Source organism: Metopolophium dirhodum, chromosome 1, assembly GCF_019925205.1.
Source record: "Metopolophium dirhodum isolate CAU chromosome 1, ASM1992520v1, whole genome shotgun sequence".
Classification (NCBI taxonomy): Eukaryota; Metazoa; Arthropoda; class Insecta; order Hemiptera; family Aphididae; genus Metopolophium; species Metopolophium dirhodum.
Genome location: NC_083560.1, coordinates 73,221,408 through 73,237,317, shown reverse-complemented (window position 1 = coordinate 73,237,317; position 15,910 = coordinate 73,221,408). Strand labels below are relative to the sequence as shown.

Here is a 15,910-nt window from a genome sequence, read left to right as displayed (position 1 = left end):
TAAGCTTCTTTAATATGATTATTGATTATAGTAGGGATTCAGCCCCCTCTCCAATCTCAAACTGTATTTTCGCCTATGGTGATTATATTATATTTATAGGTAGGTAACTATTAACTATAGGTTCATACTTTATAGGTGCAGCCTCGGGTAGTAGTCCGAATTTCAAAATATAGTATTCGGAATACTTTTAAAATACTTTTCCCAAAAGTACTTTGATAACTCTGCGGAATATTTTTTAAAGGTATTTTATTCCTATAAAAAAATACTTTTTATTTACAATAATAATTGTTTGTCTTGTTTTTCTGGAAAGTTTTATAATATTATACCCATTTTAAAATTTTAAATCAAGTATCAATCTAAATTATATTATAATTATAATTATTAAATGATGCAATGTGTTGGCGCTAATTTCAAATTTTCTCTAAGAAAAGTATCATTGGTTTAATACTTAAAACGAAAACTAAAAAGTATTTTAGAAGTATTTGGAATTGGTACTTTTAAAGTATTTAAAACATTTTATTCGGAATACTACTTGTATGAAGTATTTGAATACTATTTTTCATAAATATTCGAGTAGATATTTATTCCAAATACTTTTTAAAAGTATTTTATCCAGGTCTGTAAATAGGTGTATGGTATGGAAATTGGAAGTATAAAATGCAAGCGATTACGACATCATGTCATCAGGACTAGAAATGAACGAACTATTTGCGAAATAATGTAAATATTGTATAAATGTATAATGTACGTAAAAATTAAAAACAACAGCCAAAATTGAAAGTTCTATAAAATATTTTAGATTCTGAGTGGAACGATGAATGTATTGATTTAACAATGATGTGTGTTTTTTTTTTTATTTTTTTTTTATTTTATTTATTTTTGTGTCTGTCATCACCTTTTAGGACAGTAAAAGTGCTTGGATTTTCTTCAACAGTAACTTTTCTGAAAGGAAAGTGAATCTAGTTGGTACTGTGGGGGGTCAAAAGTAAAAATTTCCCAGTAGTTTTCAAAAGCGACGTGAAAAACAAAAGAAAAATTAAGGAAAACCGGGAATTTTTACGAAAAATCTGTTTTTGAGAAAATCGATTTTGGTTTTTGGTGTAACTCTAAAACAAATGACCGTAGAGACATGAAATTTTTGCTGAATGTTTATAATTGCATTTCCTATACCTACACCATAACATTTTCCAAATATGTTGACTCTTTTTGAGCTGCTTACGGACATTGTCAGTTTTCAATTTTTTTAGTTTTTTTTTCTATAAATATCAATAAAATTTTATCTGTTGAGTAAAAAAGCTTGAAAATTTAATAGAAGGCTCCTAGGTTATTGTTTCAAAGGCAGATGAAAAAAATTAAAAATCCTTAGTCACAGTTTTTATTTATAAGCATTTAAAGTTCAAATGTTGACAAAATTTATCAAATTTATAATTTAATAATTAATTTGTGTCGTTAAAAATGTATAAAATGTTTAACTTTTATGGCTAAGGATTGAAAATTTAAAACAAGGCTCCACGTAAATAGGTTATATTATATAAATTACTTTATTCACAATAATATTATCATCAAATATACTTGGTAATATCATAGGCTGACTGACCATTTTCGCTCAGAATCGTATTTCTTATACAATGATATATCATTGAATTCAAATTTAACATCATCCATCACAGTGACCCACTTGTAACCTACTGTACAGTAGAGCGACATCCACTTACCCACCTTTTTTATCATTGTTTGATGCTAGTTATAATTTTTTTAAATTTTTTATTAGAAATAAACAATCTGTGTCCTAGGGTCTAGGGCAGAATAAGAATATATGCTACAAGAAGAAAACATGAAAAACAATTGTTCCTTTTGTTCAGACATTATATTATTATTATTATTATTATTATTAAAATTATGTAAAATATAATTGACTTTAGTGAAATTTGTCGGATGGTGTTAGGGGGGAAGCGAAGTGCCATGGAAATAGAAATTAATTACGTAGGAAATGATATTAAATATTAATATATTATAATATTAGATACTTTTGTTCTATGAATATTAATTATTATATTATTATTTATTATGTATATGGTGATAAGTGCCTAAATTTATTTATCAATGGAATTATGGAAATAGCACAGAAAAAAGTTTCACAGGAGACTTAGTTTAGTTGAGTTGTACCTACTGAAATATGTATGCAAATTGCAAAACAATGTTTGTAGAGCTATTTTTATTTAATGTGTACGAGAATGGAACGGTTCACCGTATATATGACTTGTAATTATTGTTTAATATTCAATTTTCATTTTTTTAACTATTAATTAATTATAGTTATATTGTGTAATGTGTATAATATAATATATTAAATTATTATTTTTTAATTTATGATATCTGACATCGTAACAACGATTATCTTGCCGCCAATAATTTCGAAGTTTGGACAACCTTACCGTACAAGGATTATGTTTAATTTATAAACCGTCCGACTCACGGACTAATATATTATAGTATATAATATACTAGAAATTCGCTAGACTAAAAAATAATGCACCGGGATGTTTGGAGGTTTCAATGATTGAACCATACCATCTATAGGTATCTAGTCCGACTACTTCGACTGTAATGTTGTAAACGAAGACTCGGTTTACGGTTATAAACATTGCTTTCGCATGGAAAGGACGCCTGGGCCTGGCTGTATATTATAATAAGTGATAATGGCGTTCCGCTGATAACGCCGGGCTAACCGCTAACGGTTTGCAAAACAAAAATTATGACCATTGTGCATCGCGTAAAGCGTTTCGTTTGAAACTGTTGGTCGTCCACTTGTCCGTAGCCAACATTAACAATAATTGTATAAATTATTGGTTAGCTGTACCTTCGATGATAGTAATCCGTCTTGCGTGAGCACGAAACCGATTCCAGACGTCGTACAACGTTAATGTGTTCCGTTGTTTGACTGCAGTATCCAACATCATGCACTCTCCGCTGTTCTGTAACCTACCGGTGACCAATACTAGTAAGCGCATCGTAAATCGTTATTTCGAAAAATGTATTTCTAATAATTATATCTATTCTACAGCACTGTCTTCAACACTGTTGGCGTCTATAGACCCGAACAATACCAGTTATTCACTGATCGAGCGGATCAGAGTGATTTCAAGCTACATTGACGATGCAAATGAAAGAGATTTGTACAATATCTTTGCCGATATCATATTTGAAATTTTTGGACGTGGCTCCGATAAAGGATGGGAATTAGATAAGCTCAAGACTAGAGTATGTAGCTTGTTTTTTTTAATTTTCATAAACGTATTTTTTTAATAGGTAAATACCCTATTATCAATTCGGTTGATATTTACTTTAAAATAAATAATAATTTTGTTCAAAATGTTGGTACCTAACAATTATCATTTAGTCAAAGAAACATATTATCAAGTTTCAATGTAGGCACCTAAATAATATTTTTTCTAAGGAAAAATACGTAATTTTGTTTATAATATTTTTATCAATCTTTTAGGTAGTATTTCTTTTAATAGTTGTGTTTTTATAGATTTATAGGTACCTTTTTTTATTTTGTTGAATAAATATATTTAAGTGAGTAAACAATCATGTAATAACATTTCTATAGAGGTTGTATACAGGTATTTAGCATATCTTAATTTGAATCTAACATACTTTTTTTGTCTCAAAAACCTAGTGATAGCAGTTAATATCTTTTATCTAAATGATAATAATTATTGTACTTGGTAAGTTAAAATTTAGTGTTCGGTAAACAATAGTATTTAGTATATTATACAGTGAAACTTCTTTTCAGCAATTATTAGTGCAATCAAAATAAAAATCTCATATTTAGATTGTCAATATTTTGCTATTTTGACTTGAAAGATGTCCCAATAATAATTTATTATTTATATGTTTTTATCATTACAGATATCTGATGAACAAAAATACATTTGTCGAGAACCAGACAGTGTGTATCACTTTTTGTCTAGTAGTGGCCATATTTTTAAATTATGCTACAAATTGCTGTCCAACAATTTGCTAAAATTTAATATTTATTTTTCTGATTTGCCAGTAAGTTTATTAATTTATTACATACCTATTAGAACATTTCTGAACTTATTAATTAATAAAATATGTTTTAGATTGAGCTTAGACGAAAAATTGATAAATCATTTGGACAATCTTATTATGGTTCACGATTTTTGTACCATGCTGATTCAATTTCACCCATTGGACTAAACTTGAGTATCCTTTTATATAATATTGATTGCAAAGATATATGGTTAGTAATGGTTTATAATCTCATGTTGTACACATATACATTTATAATGCTACTAAACAAATTAGTAGGTAATTGTTATATGCTCTAATAAATAAAAAAAATGACCTAAATATTAAATACCTTAAAAACGCTCATCAAACTGTAAAGTTAATACAATTATTTACTGATTTAATAGTTAAAAACTACAATTTATGAACACAAAGAAATAAGTGATTTTGGTTTAAATTTGAATTTTAAAACTAAATTTAATCTAGAAAACAATTAAAAATGTTATCTTCAGTATTTTTTGTTATACCTAGGTGGGTAAAATTTAATTAAGTTTAAAGAAGCACACAAACGAAAAAATGTTTTCTTTAAATAATTATTAAATATTAAACTATTGCAGTTAGAACTATTAAAAACGATGGTCTTAATAGTAAGATTTATACCTGTACATTTTGAAAAATATAAATAATTAGCTTTAAATTTTTTTCTAAATTGCTAATAAAAAAACTAAACAATTTCCAAAAAATGAAAATAAAATTTAGTTTTTTAGATTTGTTTAACAATAACATTTCTTGGAAACCATTGTCTATGATGTTCCAAAAAAAGATGCGAAAGTCATAAACAATCGGGCCTTAGTTATTAGGGTTTGGCTGTAAATAAATGCTGTTTTGTGTTTTGTATAAAATAATGATTTTTCTTTTTATTTGTATTCAAATTATTCTTTAACATAAACATTAGATTCTTTTGAATACTATATGTTTCATTTTGCAATATATGGGTTAAAGTTGACCTCTGATGATATTTCTAATGGCAATTATGATTCTAATCAACTATCTGTGTACAAATTGTTGTGCTTAGAGTATCTTAAATTTTTTTTGCCATTAGATAATTCAGCTTCTATGATTTTACCCCAAATACAGTTCAATGTTTTATCAGCAATTCCTAATCAAAAACAAAATACAAGTACAAGGTATGTTTAGTACATAAATAATAACAAATTAATTTGTTTATTTTAATAAATGTTTATTAACTTTTATATTGCTCTAACTTAACCAAACTTAATAATTTTAGTTTATTATGTGTTTTTGTTTTAGTAAATTATTGAACTTCATAAAAAAAGATGTTGCTTCTAATGATTTATTAAGCGAAAACATTTTAAGTTCATCTTGGATGTTGACATCAGAAGCAACATGGCGTAGTGAAGTAGTAGCATTTTTTTTTGCTGATATATGGTTAAATTGTAACGTATTGACTAATGTAAGTATATTATTGTTGCTGCTTTTATCTGTATTATACAATTTTAAAATGCTCAGAACTTAACCCTTTAGTGGTTGTAATTTAATCACCACGATCAAATATACCGCGTTAAGACACCACTGGCTAGTATATTTTCTAACTGAGAGCCGCAACTATTGCTTGTTTTAGTTGTGATAGTTATTCAGTGATGTAGTCGTTATTTTTTTACTGAGTATACGCTTTAATGTGCTTGATATGTAAACGTGGGGGCTTCACACCCTACACCCCTCATATATACTACATTATTATTAATTTTATATTTATAATTACATACACTTTACTACTACCTTACCACAATTGAGCCTCTATAGTTTACAATCATACTCTTAAAATATATATTATTGTACATTTAAATTTTTTATGATTACCTATGTTAATTTCTTAACCTCCCTCTCCTCACTTCTTTTTAAGTTAAAAAACCTAAATATTTATTAATATTTATAGTCTTAAAAGTATACTCGGTAGTAAATAAATTAGGTATCACAACTTTGAGTAATTAAAAATAAATGAAAACATCATTTTTTGGAGATCAATTGTTATATTTATGTAATTGTGTGACACAGTGAACACAGTGTACACTGTATAATATTTATTGACAAAATTATTTTCAGTAATGCATGTGACCGTGCATCTCGGTGTCGGCGATCGTTATCGATAAGCTTATAATTTAAGATGTATATATATATACAGTGAAACCTCTGAATAGCGGACACTCTTGGTCACCAACATTTTGTCCGTTATTCGGAGGTGTCCGTTATTCAGAGGGGATAAATTTTTGAAATTTATTTGTATAATAATGTACTATGTATTTACATATATGTAATGTTTTTACTTATTATTTATTGTAAGTTATTACATTTTTATATTTTTACAAATTACATATTATTATTTAAAGTATATTTTTACAATCAAAATCAAAAATTATTATTTATTATTTATTATTACATTTTTATATTTTTACAAAATACATATTTTAACATATTTTTAAATTATTTTTGTTTGAAAAAATCGGTGAGCTTTGTCTGTTTATAACCGTTTTTGTTTTAACGTAGTCATCGTGTCGAAAACCATCACTAACTGACATACTTTTGTCATAACACATAATCGCTTCACCGATAACCGAATTTGTCATAATCGTATCGTCCCATAACGAGTTTGTTATCGTAATTATGTTACATTATTACAAGAGTGCATACGAATGTGAATACGTATTACAGATAGGCATATTACAGATTGTATTTTCAAATAATGATTAGGGATTTACCCTTGTTTTAAAAATTCCCTAATAAAATAATGTCCGTTATTCGGAGAGTCCGCTATTCGGAGGTTTTCCTATTGAAAAGTAGTGAAAATGTCCCCGTTCCCCAAAAAACGTCCGCTATTGGGAGGTGTCCGCTATTGGGAGGTGTCCGTTAGTGGAGGTTTCACTGTATATAATAAATATAGATCCAGGCAATGAAGATAAAAATAGATGTGTAAAATGTAAAAATAATAACCGTTCCTAATGAACGTGATAACAAGGAAATATATTTGGTATTATTGGTTATTCGTTAATATTGTTTATATTATAGATTTATAGCTATATAGTATACCCGTATGACCGTGTACCTGTGTATCATAATAAATACATAAATTATACTATAAGTATACGCATCAACCAAAAACTGGAGAAGTCTTTATACGCCGTATACCTGCGTATACGCCCCACTACACCACTGTAGTTATTGTTTTGTGCATAAAAATAAACAAAATATAATTGCATGGGTTGTAGAATAAGAAGGCACTTCATTAAACAGATTATTCATTTGATAATCTTGATTTTTTGTAAAAACTATGTACCAGGCTTTTTATCATAAAACCTTAAACCTTAAAGAATGTATTTGTATTGTACCTTTGGTCTTTGTTTCGTATTAACGTTTATAACCTTAAAATGTTGATTCTCCACAAATGACATTTGTAAAATGTCTATAACAACTAGGTATAGTGAATAGTAGGTTCATATGAAACCTTTCTTTTTCTTTTTATTTTTGAAACGGCTAAGATTTTTTATGAGAGATAAGGATTTAGATTATTATTAATTACTAGCTGATCTCGTGCACTCTGTTGCCCATTAAAAATGCTAACTCTATATAAATATGTTTTAAACCAATAATTATTATTATAATAGCTTTAAAACCCATGATAACCATTTATAAACAAAAATTGCCATTGGAAATCTCAAAATCCCGGTTTGAGCACCACCCGGGGTTGGTCCTCTCCCTTTTTAAATTTGACTATCTTCTGCCCAGAGGTCTAATCTATATATATACAAATAGCTGATCCCGTGCACTTTGTTGCCCATTAAAAATGCCAACTTTATATGAATAATATGTTTTACATAATATTACCATGGAAACCATTTATACACAAAAAATTCCATCGGAAATTTCAAAGTAATATATAAATGGTTGCCATGGTAACATTGACACACAGACATACATTGATTTTTATAAATAGAGATGTATACCATTATTTATTAAATTGTATAAATAATTCTGTTTTTATTCTTTAATATATTATTATCAATAGTAAGAATTGTATTATTACCATTGATTTTATAGAAGACTATTTGTTTTTATTTTATTTTTAGGCATCATTCATTGATTTAACAAAGCTGATAAGATGTTTTATAAAACATTTACATTTATATTCAAACTGTGCCAAACATCAGCCAGTAGACAACTTAAAACTGTAAGATCAATTTTATGTTAGTAATCAAATAGGTATTGTATTAAATGATTGTATTAAACACTTTTTCAGAATATTGATGGCTCGTCATGGTATACAAATCTATCAGTATTTATCATATTACATGGTTAATTGGCCACAAGATTTTTCATTTCGCCTTATGCTTGAAAATTGGCTTTGTTATATTCAACCTTGGCGTTATGACGATTTATCTAAGCAGTAATTATAATATATTAAAATTACATTTATTTTTATATATTCAAATGTATTAATATTTATTTTTTTATTCAGGCAATGTTCTATCACAGAATTAGAAATGAATAATAAATGGAGAATTTTTATCATCCGAAATTTACTATGTTATACCAAATTATTTTATCTTGCCATAAAAAGATTCATTTGTATAGATGTTTGTTCACCAAGATATTCGATTATGGTTTATCGGATGCTAAAAGTGAATAATATAAGTTTTAGTAATTTATTAATTAAAAAATAATAATCACTAAAAAATTACTTATACACACATGGATTTATGGATTTAATATTTTTATTATTATGTTTTAAGGTTTTTACCCACCCATATTTATTGAAATTGGTACTTGATATAGAACAAATGTATACAAGCAACCAACCACAACATAAAAAATGGAATATGCTATTGTCTGAATGTTTGGTTGAGGCTGAAGGTCCGTTGTTTAAATATGAACTAATGTTTTCAGAAGAACGTAATCGTGAAGTAAATAATTATTTTTAACTATTGATTTATTTTATGTAATTGATTATAATATTTTGAATTAAAGAAAATATTAGTTTTATTGATAAATCTAGTGTGCTGTATAGTTTTTCAAAAAGGTTTAATTATTATTGTGTGTATCAAAATAACAACATATTACTTTATTATTTAAAATCATAGAGATATTTGATACACATATTTTGTTGATACATGATTTAAAATTAATTTAATGTTTATTAAGTTTCATCTGTTTTTAATTATTATTAGTTCTTTTATGTACATCAAATTCAATTTAATAAAAGAAATAATAAAGGAACATAATATACGGTTAGGAAATATTATTATTATTGATTGTGCGTGGCAAGTGATACCCAAAGAATAGCTCAGATAAACAACAAAAGAAACCCATTCCATGGACTCCAGTACCAAGAAGACTTAAATCAAGGAAAAGCTTCTCGTAATCAACCACAGAATTACAATACCTGTAGAGCATGAACGATATCGAAAATGGGTAGCATTGAAGCAATCTAACGATTTAATAATAAGACCAATAAAATAACTAGAACTTGGATATCGTAACAAATGGAGCACCTGAAAAACTCTTGACAGATTAATAGTTTTAATTTTTTTAGTTTACTTTCTACAAATTGTTCATTATTTTTTATGATATAATCTATTACCATTACTTATTAATATTCAGTATCACTAAACTATAAATAATAAACATGGAATGTACATAGGACCAAAATACTGTTGATGCTATCAAATAGTACCATATTATTGATTCCGTTTTCATTTTATCACATACTTCTATGGTTCTATACTATAGAAATAGTATAGAAATCTATGGTTATCCTCACAGATATCTATAGTATATTTATCTGTGGTTATTCTTTATAAAAAATACATAGATTCATTATTACTAAGAATTGTATTTTTATTTATATGATTACAATAAAAATATAGCCAATTGAATTAAAATGTTGAAATCTAATAAGTTAACACTTTCCAATGCATGAATTATATATTACGTACATTCCATATTTATGGTTCTGTGGACAAGTCATTACTCATTATTGTTAGTAATTGTGGTAATAATACATTTTTTTTCTAATTTCAGTATAAACTATTTCATTTGAAACTACAAAAGTCATTAGATCATGTTGCTGAAGAATTGGGTCGCTATCAAGAAGACCAAATAGGTAGAAATAATTCATCTATGTTGGAATTAATTTTAACACCTAGAAAAAATAAAATGTCAGATTATACTCTTAATGAGTGGAAAGATATTCAAACTAATCTTAAATCATCATTAATGTTCATGGAACAAATTATTGTGAGTATATTTTATCATACATTACGTTATTGATACTTTTTTTTTTTAACTCTAGAGCACATGCTTCACATTTCTAAAGACCGGCTTTTAGAAATTTGTTCATTGTTTCAAGAATTCTAAATATTTACGTAACTTAACCTAAGCCCCTTTGAATTAGGTGATTAACTAAAATTTGATATGACTTCCAATTGTATGTTAGTAATATATAACTATTCAAAGATCATTACCTATTAAAACACGGTCTAACAGACCATGTTGTGCTAGACTGTGACATTTATAACCAACTTAATTTTATGAACACTCAAACATGGATTATTTTTAAATTGTGTTTCCTAATAATTATTTTTTCAATTTATCAAGTCTTAATTGAAATATTTCAATATGCGGTCAAAAACACAAATATGAATATTTTAAATGTGGTTAAATGGGTTAAAAATAAATTATAGTTTCTTTTCTATATTTTAGAATGTTAATATTACAACTATGCCAATGATGGCCGATTTGTCAGCGTGGTCTATTTCTGGTGTAAGCGGGAATAATACTACTTCAAGCGTATTCAATAAAAGTCATTCTCTTATTCAGTCATTTGAACGTGTAAGTTAAAAAACAGTATTTTGTATTGTACAATATAATAATATTGTATTATTTATGAAATTAATTAATTTTTATTTTCAGAGTACTATGAATTTATCTTTTAGATCTGTAATTCGTGCAAAAGAATGGGAGATCGACCCAGATTATTTGGAAGCTTTATCCTATGAAAACTATTTTCTTGTCAATCTAAGCAAATTTTTAAGAAATACTGTTGAGTTATATGTAAGTAGTTTATTGTTTTGGAATTAATAAATTGTTTCTAGTTAAATTTAATACATATAGGTTTTAATAAAGAGGACTTTGCTCCTGCATGAGTTGTCTCTGTATTACAATTGGACAGGACTGATAGCAATTTGCAATTTGCAATCACAAGGACCAATTTTGTTTTGTTAGATTTAATATTAGGGTGAATTGTCTATTATCAAAGTTAAAAGTAAAAAACCTATGTAAAATATAACAATTTAAAAATGCTCATAATTCCCTTAAAAATTAAAATATCATAAAAACAGATGACAAACACAGACAGTTCTTACTTTGAAGTTTTGAATGGTTGATTCACTCTAATATTAAAGTTAACCACACAAAATTGATTTTGCTAAATGCAAATTTGGTATGTTGTACATTTGTAAGGGTGAAGACAAATCATGCGGTTATAACAACTTCCTAAATAACATTCACTACATAGAATTCCAAATCTAAAATCTAAGATAATTTATGAAGTTAATATATATGATAAAGTATTTTAGTATAGAAAATAGAATATTTAATATTAATGCAATTTTAATTCATGAAAGTATAAATTGTTATTACTCATTACACAAAATTGTAAAATAATACTATGATAAAACAAATATTATTTAAATTTATTTATTCCTTAATTATTTCAACTATTATCTTTTTTATAAACTATGTAGGTAAAAGAATTTTTTTATCAAAGATATTATCCTTTAAACTATTTAAAATTGAACTATAAAATTTAGTACAATTAATTTTATTTTCTAATAATATAAATGTATGATTTTTTTCTTATACGAAAAAAGTTTGGTGTATAGTACATAGCTTTCATATATAAAAGAGTGGCCAGTTGGTATGATAGCAACTGTCCTAACAATTCCTGTTTTTTTTTTTGAAGAGCATAGACCTGTAACCAATATAACCCACATAATCACTTAAATCCTGGAATCTGACAATTTTTTTTAAAATATATGCTGATTTTATTCTTATAAATCTTAGACTAAATAATTTATAATATTATCTACAATTTCAAACATTAAAACTATACTCTCTTCAAAATAAACAGATCTTGGTGGCGACCAGTTTTTGTCGGCGGAAGTCAGGTAACAACCGTAAGTCACCACCACCAAGTCACCAATCTATATATCTGCCGTGTAGTATAGCCACTCCCCTGCGCACAAGCAGTTAAGGTCTATTCAATTTGAATAGAGTATAGCATATTTTTTTTACCGAGCAAAACTAATTAACTATTTGACTATATTCATTGCAATTTAATAGTAAAATTAGTAATAGAATTTTAGAAATTATAAATAACTTCATACATATATTTTTGAAGATAAATCTAGAATTTTTAAATGATTACAATAACAATGACCAAATAATCATTTTTATTTTATCACATTTATTTCCAAAACTATTGATAAAAATAAAATGTTTACATTTTTTTATTTAACTTTGAAAAATGTATGAATACATTTAAGATATTTAAAAAAGTATTTAACTTTTATTATGAAAATATTTTATAATATTTCAACAGTAGTATTGAAGAATAATTTTCATTGACATTGAATATTCAATTATCATAATATATTTAACATACATTTTAGATTCTGAGCAGAGCCAAGAATGTATTGATTATACAATAATGATGATTCTTTTCTTTTTTTTGTGTATATTTTAATATTTGAAAATAAAACAATTTAACTACTTATTACTTTTAAGTTTATAATTATTTGTTGTAATAATAATATTCTTGTGATAATAATATTATTTAGAAATTTTCAGTTACAAAAAAATATTCTATATCATTTTGAGTGACACATATTTTACTAGTTGACTCAACAATTATCACCTATTTATGTAGGTGTACAGGTTACATATTAGTTTATATAAGTACTTTACAACTGTTCAGCTAAAAATATTTTGTCATAAAAATAGACATGTTCAATGACAGGGTTATAAAGCCAATAACTGTTTTATTTTTAATTTATTCTTTTTTCTATGTAAAACATAGTACTAAGATATTATTTTTCATATTGTCACAGAATCAAATCATTCAAGATTTATGAAAAGATTCACATTAAATAAAATGCATACCAGCCAATTTATAAAATATAAAACAATTAATATGCATTCTGCATACCAACAACTAAGATATATTTTATATTATAGGATATTCCATAAGGGTATATCTCAGTTTAAAATAGGTAACTGTAACACTAAATATAAATACTGATATTATATACATTATTATTCAACAAAACCATGTGAATAATAAATAATAACACATCAAATCATTTTCTTAATTACATGTTATAAAAAATAAATTGTTGTGTAAAAACAATCGAAATGAATGCATGAATATTGGTAAATAAAAAATGTTGGACGATTAATGGTGTCCGTTATCAATGATAACAGCCTGCCAATAGGGATTAGGATTGTCAGTTGGCCCCTTCTCTTATATATCAAGGTATAAGTATATAATATGTAGGTACATTTAATTGTATATCTACTCATAACATATTCTGCATGTGCACTTAGGATGTCATATATTGTACTTATACCTTTGAAGATATTTTGAATTAATAAATTAATAAATTTAACTTTTCAGTGTAATTCACAGATCCTACATTTATCTACAGAAAATTCTATTTTTGCGGGCGTTCTGCGTCAAGCATTATTAAGGAAACCAATGAAGATATTTTCCTACGAGCCTAGAAATGATGGATCTGGAAAACGAGTCAGAACGCCTAAAATTCTTCCACCCACGATTAGTTTTCGGTGGATGGCATCATACTTTACTCTCTCTTGGATTTTATTTTTGTTAACATTAACTTGGATGTTTAACAACACTGGCTTTTGGATAGGCCTGTTCTTTGTCCTGCGTATTTTATATTTATGTCTAAAATATTTAATTGGGTATGCACCACCGTTCAGCTGGGACAATATTCACGAAAACTAGTTGTTATGTTAAATTTTTTGCATTTATCTTACTAAATGTAAATTTTAAGTTAAATAACTAAATTTGTACTGAATTTAAACTTATTTCTATGATTATTGTTTTTTTACATTTGTATTGTCTTACAACTTGAAGTTAAATTAAATGTGTACATCTTTCTTGATTAACAACTTTATTTTACAATTATGAAATTAGACAAGATAAAATGTTGTTTTGCATGACATTTTCCCATTAGTTTTATAAATTACAAAATAAATATTTTCGTATTTGTGTACCTATTAAATGTTAATATAAGATATTATTAAAGTGTCTTTTTATAAAAAATTGTAAAACTGTAGGATCCTTGTAAAAAAATTGATGGCACTAAATGATTTTTCAGTTCAAAGGAGTTTCTGTGATAAAGAAACTAAAATATATGGATATAGGTTAATGCGGGACTGTTGTTATTCTCTGTTGTAAGGAGATTTCCCTCAAATAGGGAGGGTTTTCTGTATTACTATTTCATTTTATGTTTTATATTCTGGTTTTCATTATTTTATAGTAATAAACACTGAAATAATTTAAAATTACACTGTCAATTGTCAACTATAATATTTAGTAGAAATATTTTTAAATAGAATCACACAATTGAATTTCTTAAATTTACTTAAACGAAATGGATTACAAACTGTCAGTTATTTCAACTAAAAGATTGTCAATCATATTGATTACCTAGTAATGTGATTATATTTAAGAAAAAAAACTTGTTACAGTTTGTTATTTTATCTAATTGAAATCAATTAGTCCATTTATTCAAATTTCATTCTGAATTCTTATAAATTATATAGTTTGGGAATTTAAGAGGACGCTACACATAAAGTGAAACGTATAGAACGGCCGAGAGAACGCGCTGTTAAGTGTTTTCGCGATCCGCAAGTACGCGACGTTTTAACCACGCCCACTACTCTAAGGCGGCGGCCGGCAGACGATTTTACTTATTCGAAAGCGATGTTTATTATTGTCTGACCCTTCGTCTGTGACTGATTGCGTGAAATTCATATACGTTTTAATGCCGCTGTAATGTTTTATAATATCCGCGCGTAGGTACCTATGCAATTTGTATTTATTGCATTATTAGATACTATTACTTAATACAAAAAGGTATATAATATAGTAATTAATACTTATTTAATTTATAACAACAACCTAAACTAATATTACCCAAATAAATAAATGTTGGGTTTCTTGTAAGCAAAAATAATATGTATTGCGAATTTCCGTATATTTTACGTTATAATTTTGTATGACGTGTTCCTGTTACCACATATACTTTTTATATGACCATTTTTGTGTAAGCATGTATCATACACATCTATTATTTATAAAATCCTTTCTACCTGGTATTTATCTTATTTAATGTCGCTAAATAATGATGCCGCTTAAATCCTTTTATACCCACGATTTACGAATTGCAAAGAAAGGATTCACGCGAGCATCCAAAAATATATTTTATTATAATGTGTAGTAGTTGTAGAGGGTTATTATTCGAAATTTATGTTTCATAATATAATAAAATAATATAATTTAACATTGTTAGGTATTTAGGTAACTTATAGGTTTAATTAATTATTTAATTTTTAACAAATAACGTTTTGTTTTATTTTTTTCTTCCTGTGCTTTTAATATATGGAGTGGTTCTCGTATGTCTGCTATTTGTAACCGCCTTCCGTACAATGGGTCAACTATTTCTGGCAAAATACATTCCAAATAAAACCTAAAAAACACACATCAATATAA

At 26.4% G+C, this 15,910-nt stretch overlaps 1 protein-coding gene across 1 annotated transcript; it reads left to right on the top strand.

Moving 5' to 3' along the window:
- Window positions 1–2,714: 2,714 nt before the first annotated feature.
- On the top strand, window positions 2,715–14,607 carry LOC132936529 (sphingomyelin phosphodiesterase 4). Its single transcript, XM_061003268.1, has 14 exons — window positions 2,715–3,001; window positions 3,065–3,261; window positions 3,916–4,059; window positions 4,131–4,233; window positions 4,994–5,225; window positions 5,350–5,512; window positions 8,181–8,281; window positions 8,351–8,497; window positions 8,570–8,732; window positions 8,844–9,014; window positions 10,132–10,347; window positions 10,813–10,941; window positions 11,023–11,163; window positions 13,787–14,607. Exons 1-14 carry the CDS (start codon window positions 2,959–2,961, stop codon window positions 14,135–14,137), a joined length of 2,301 nt encoding a protein of 766 aa, XP_060859251.1. The 5' UTR covers window positions 2,715–2,958; the 3' UTR covers window positions 14,138–14,607.
- Window positions 14,608–15,910: the final 1,303 nt, after the last annotated feature.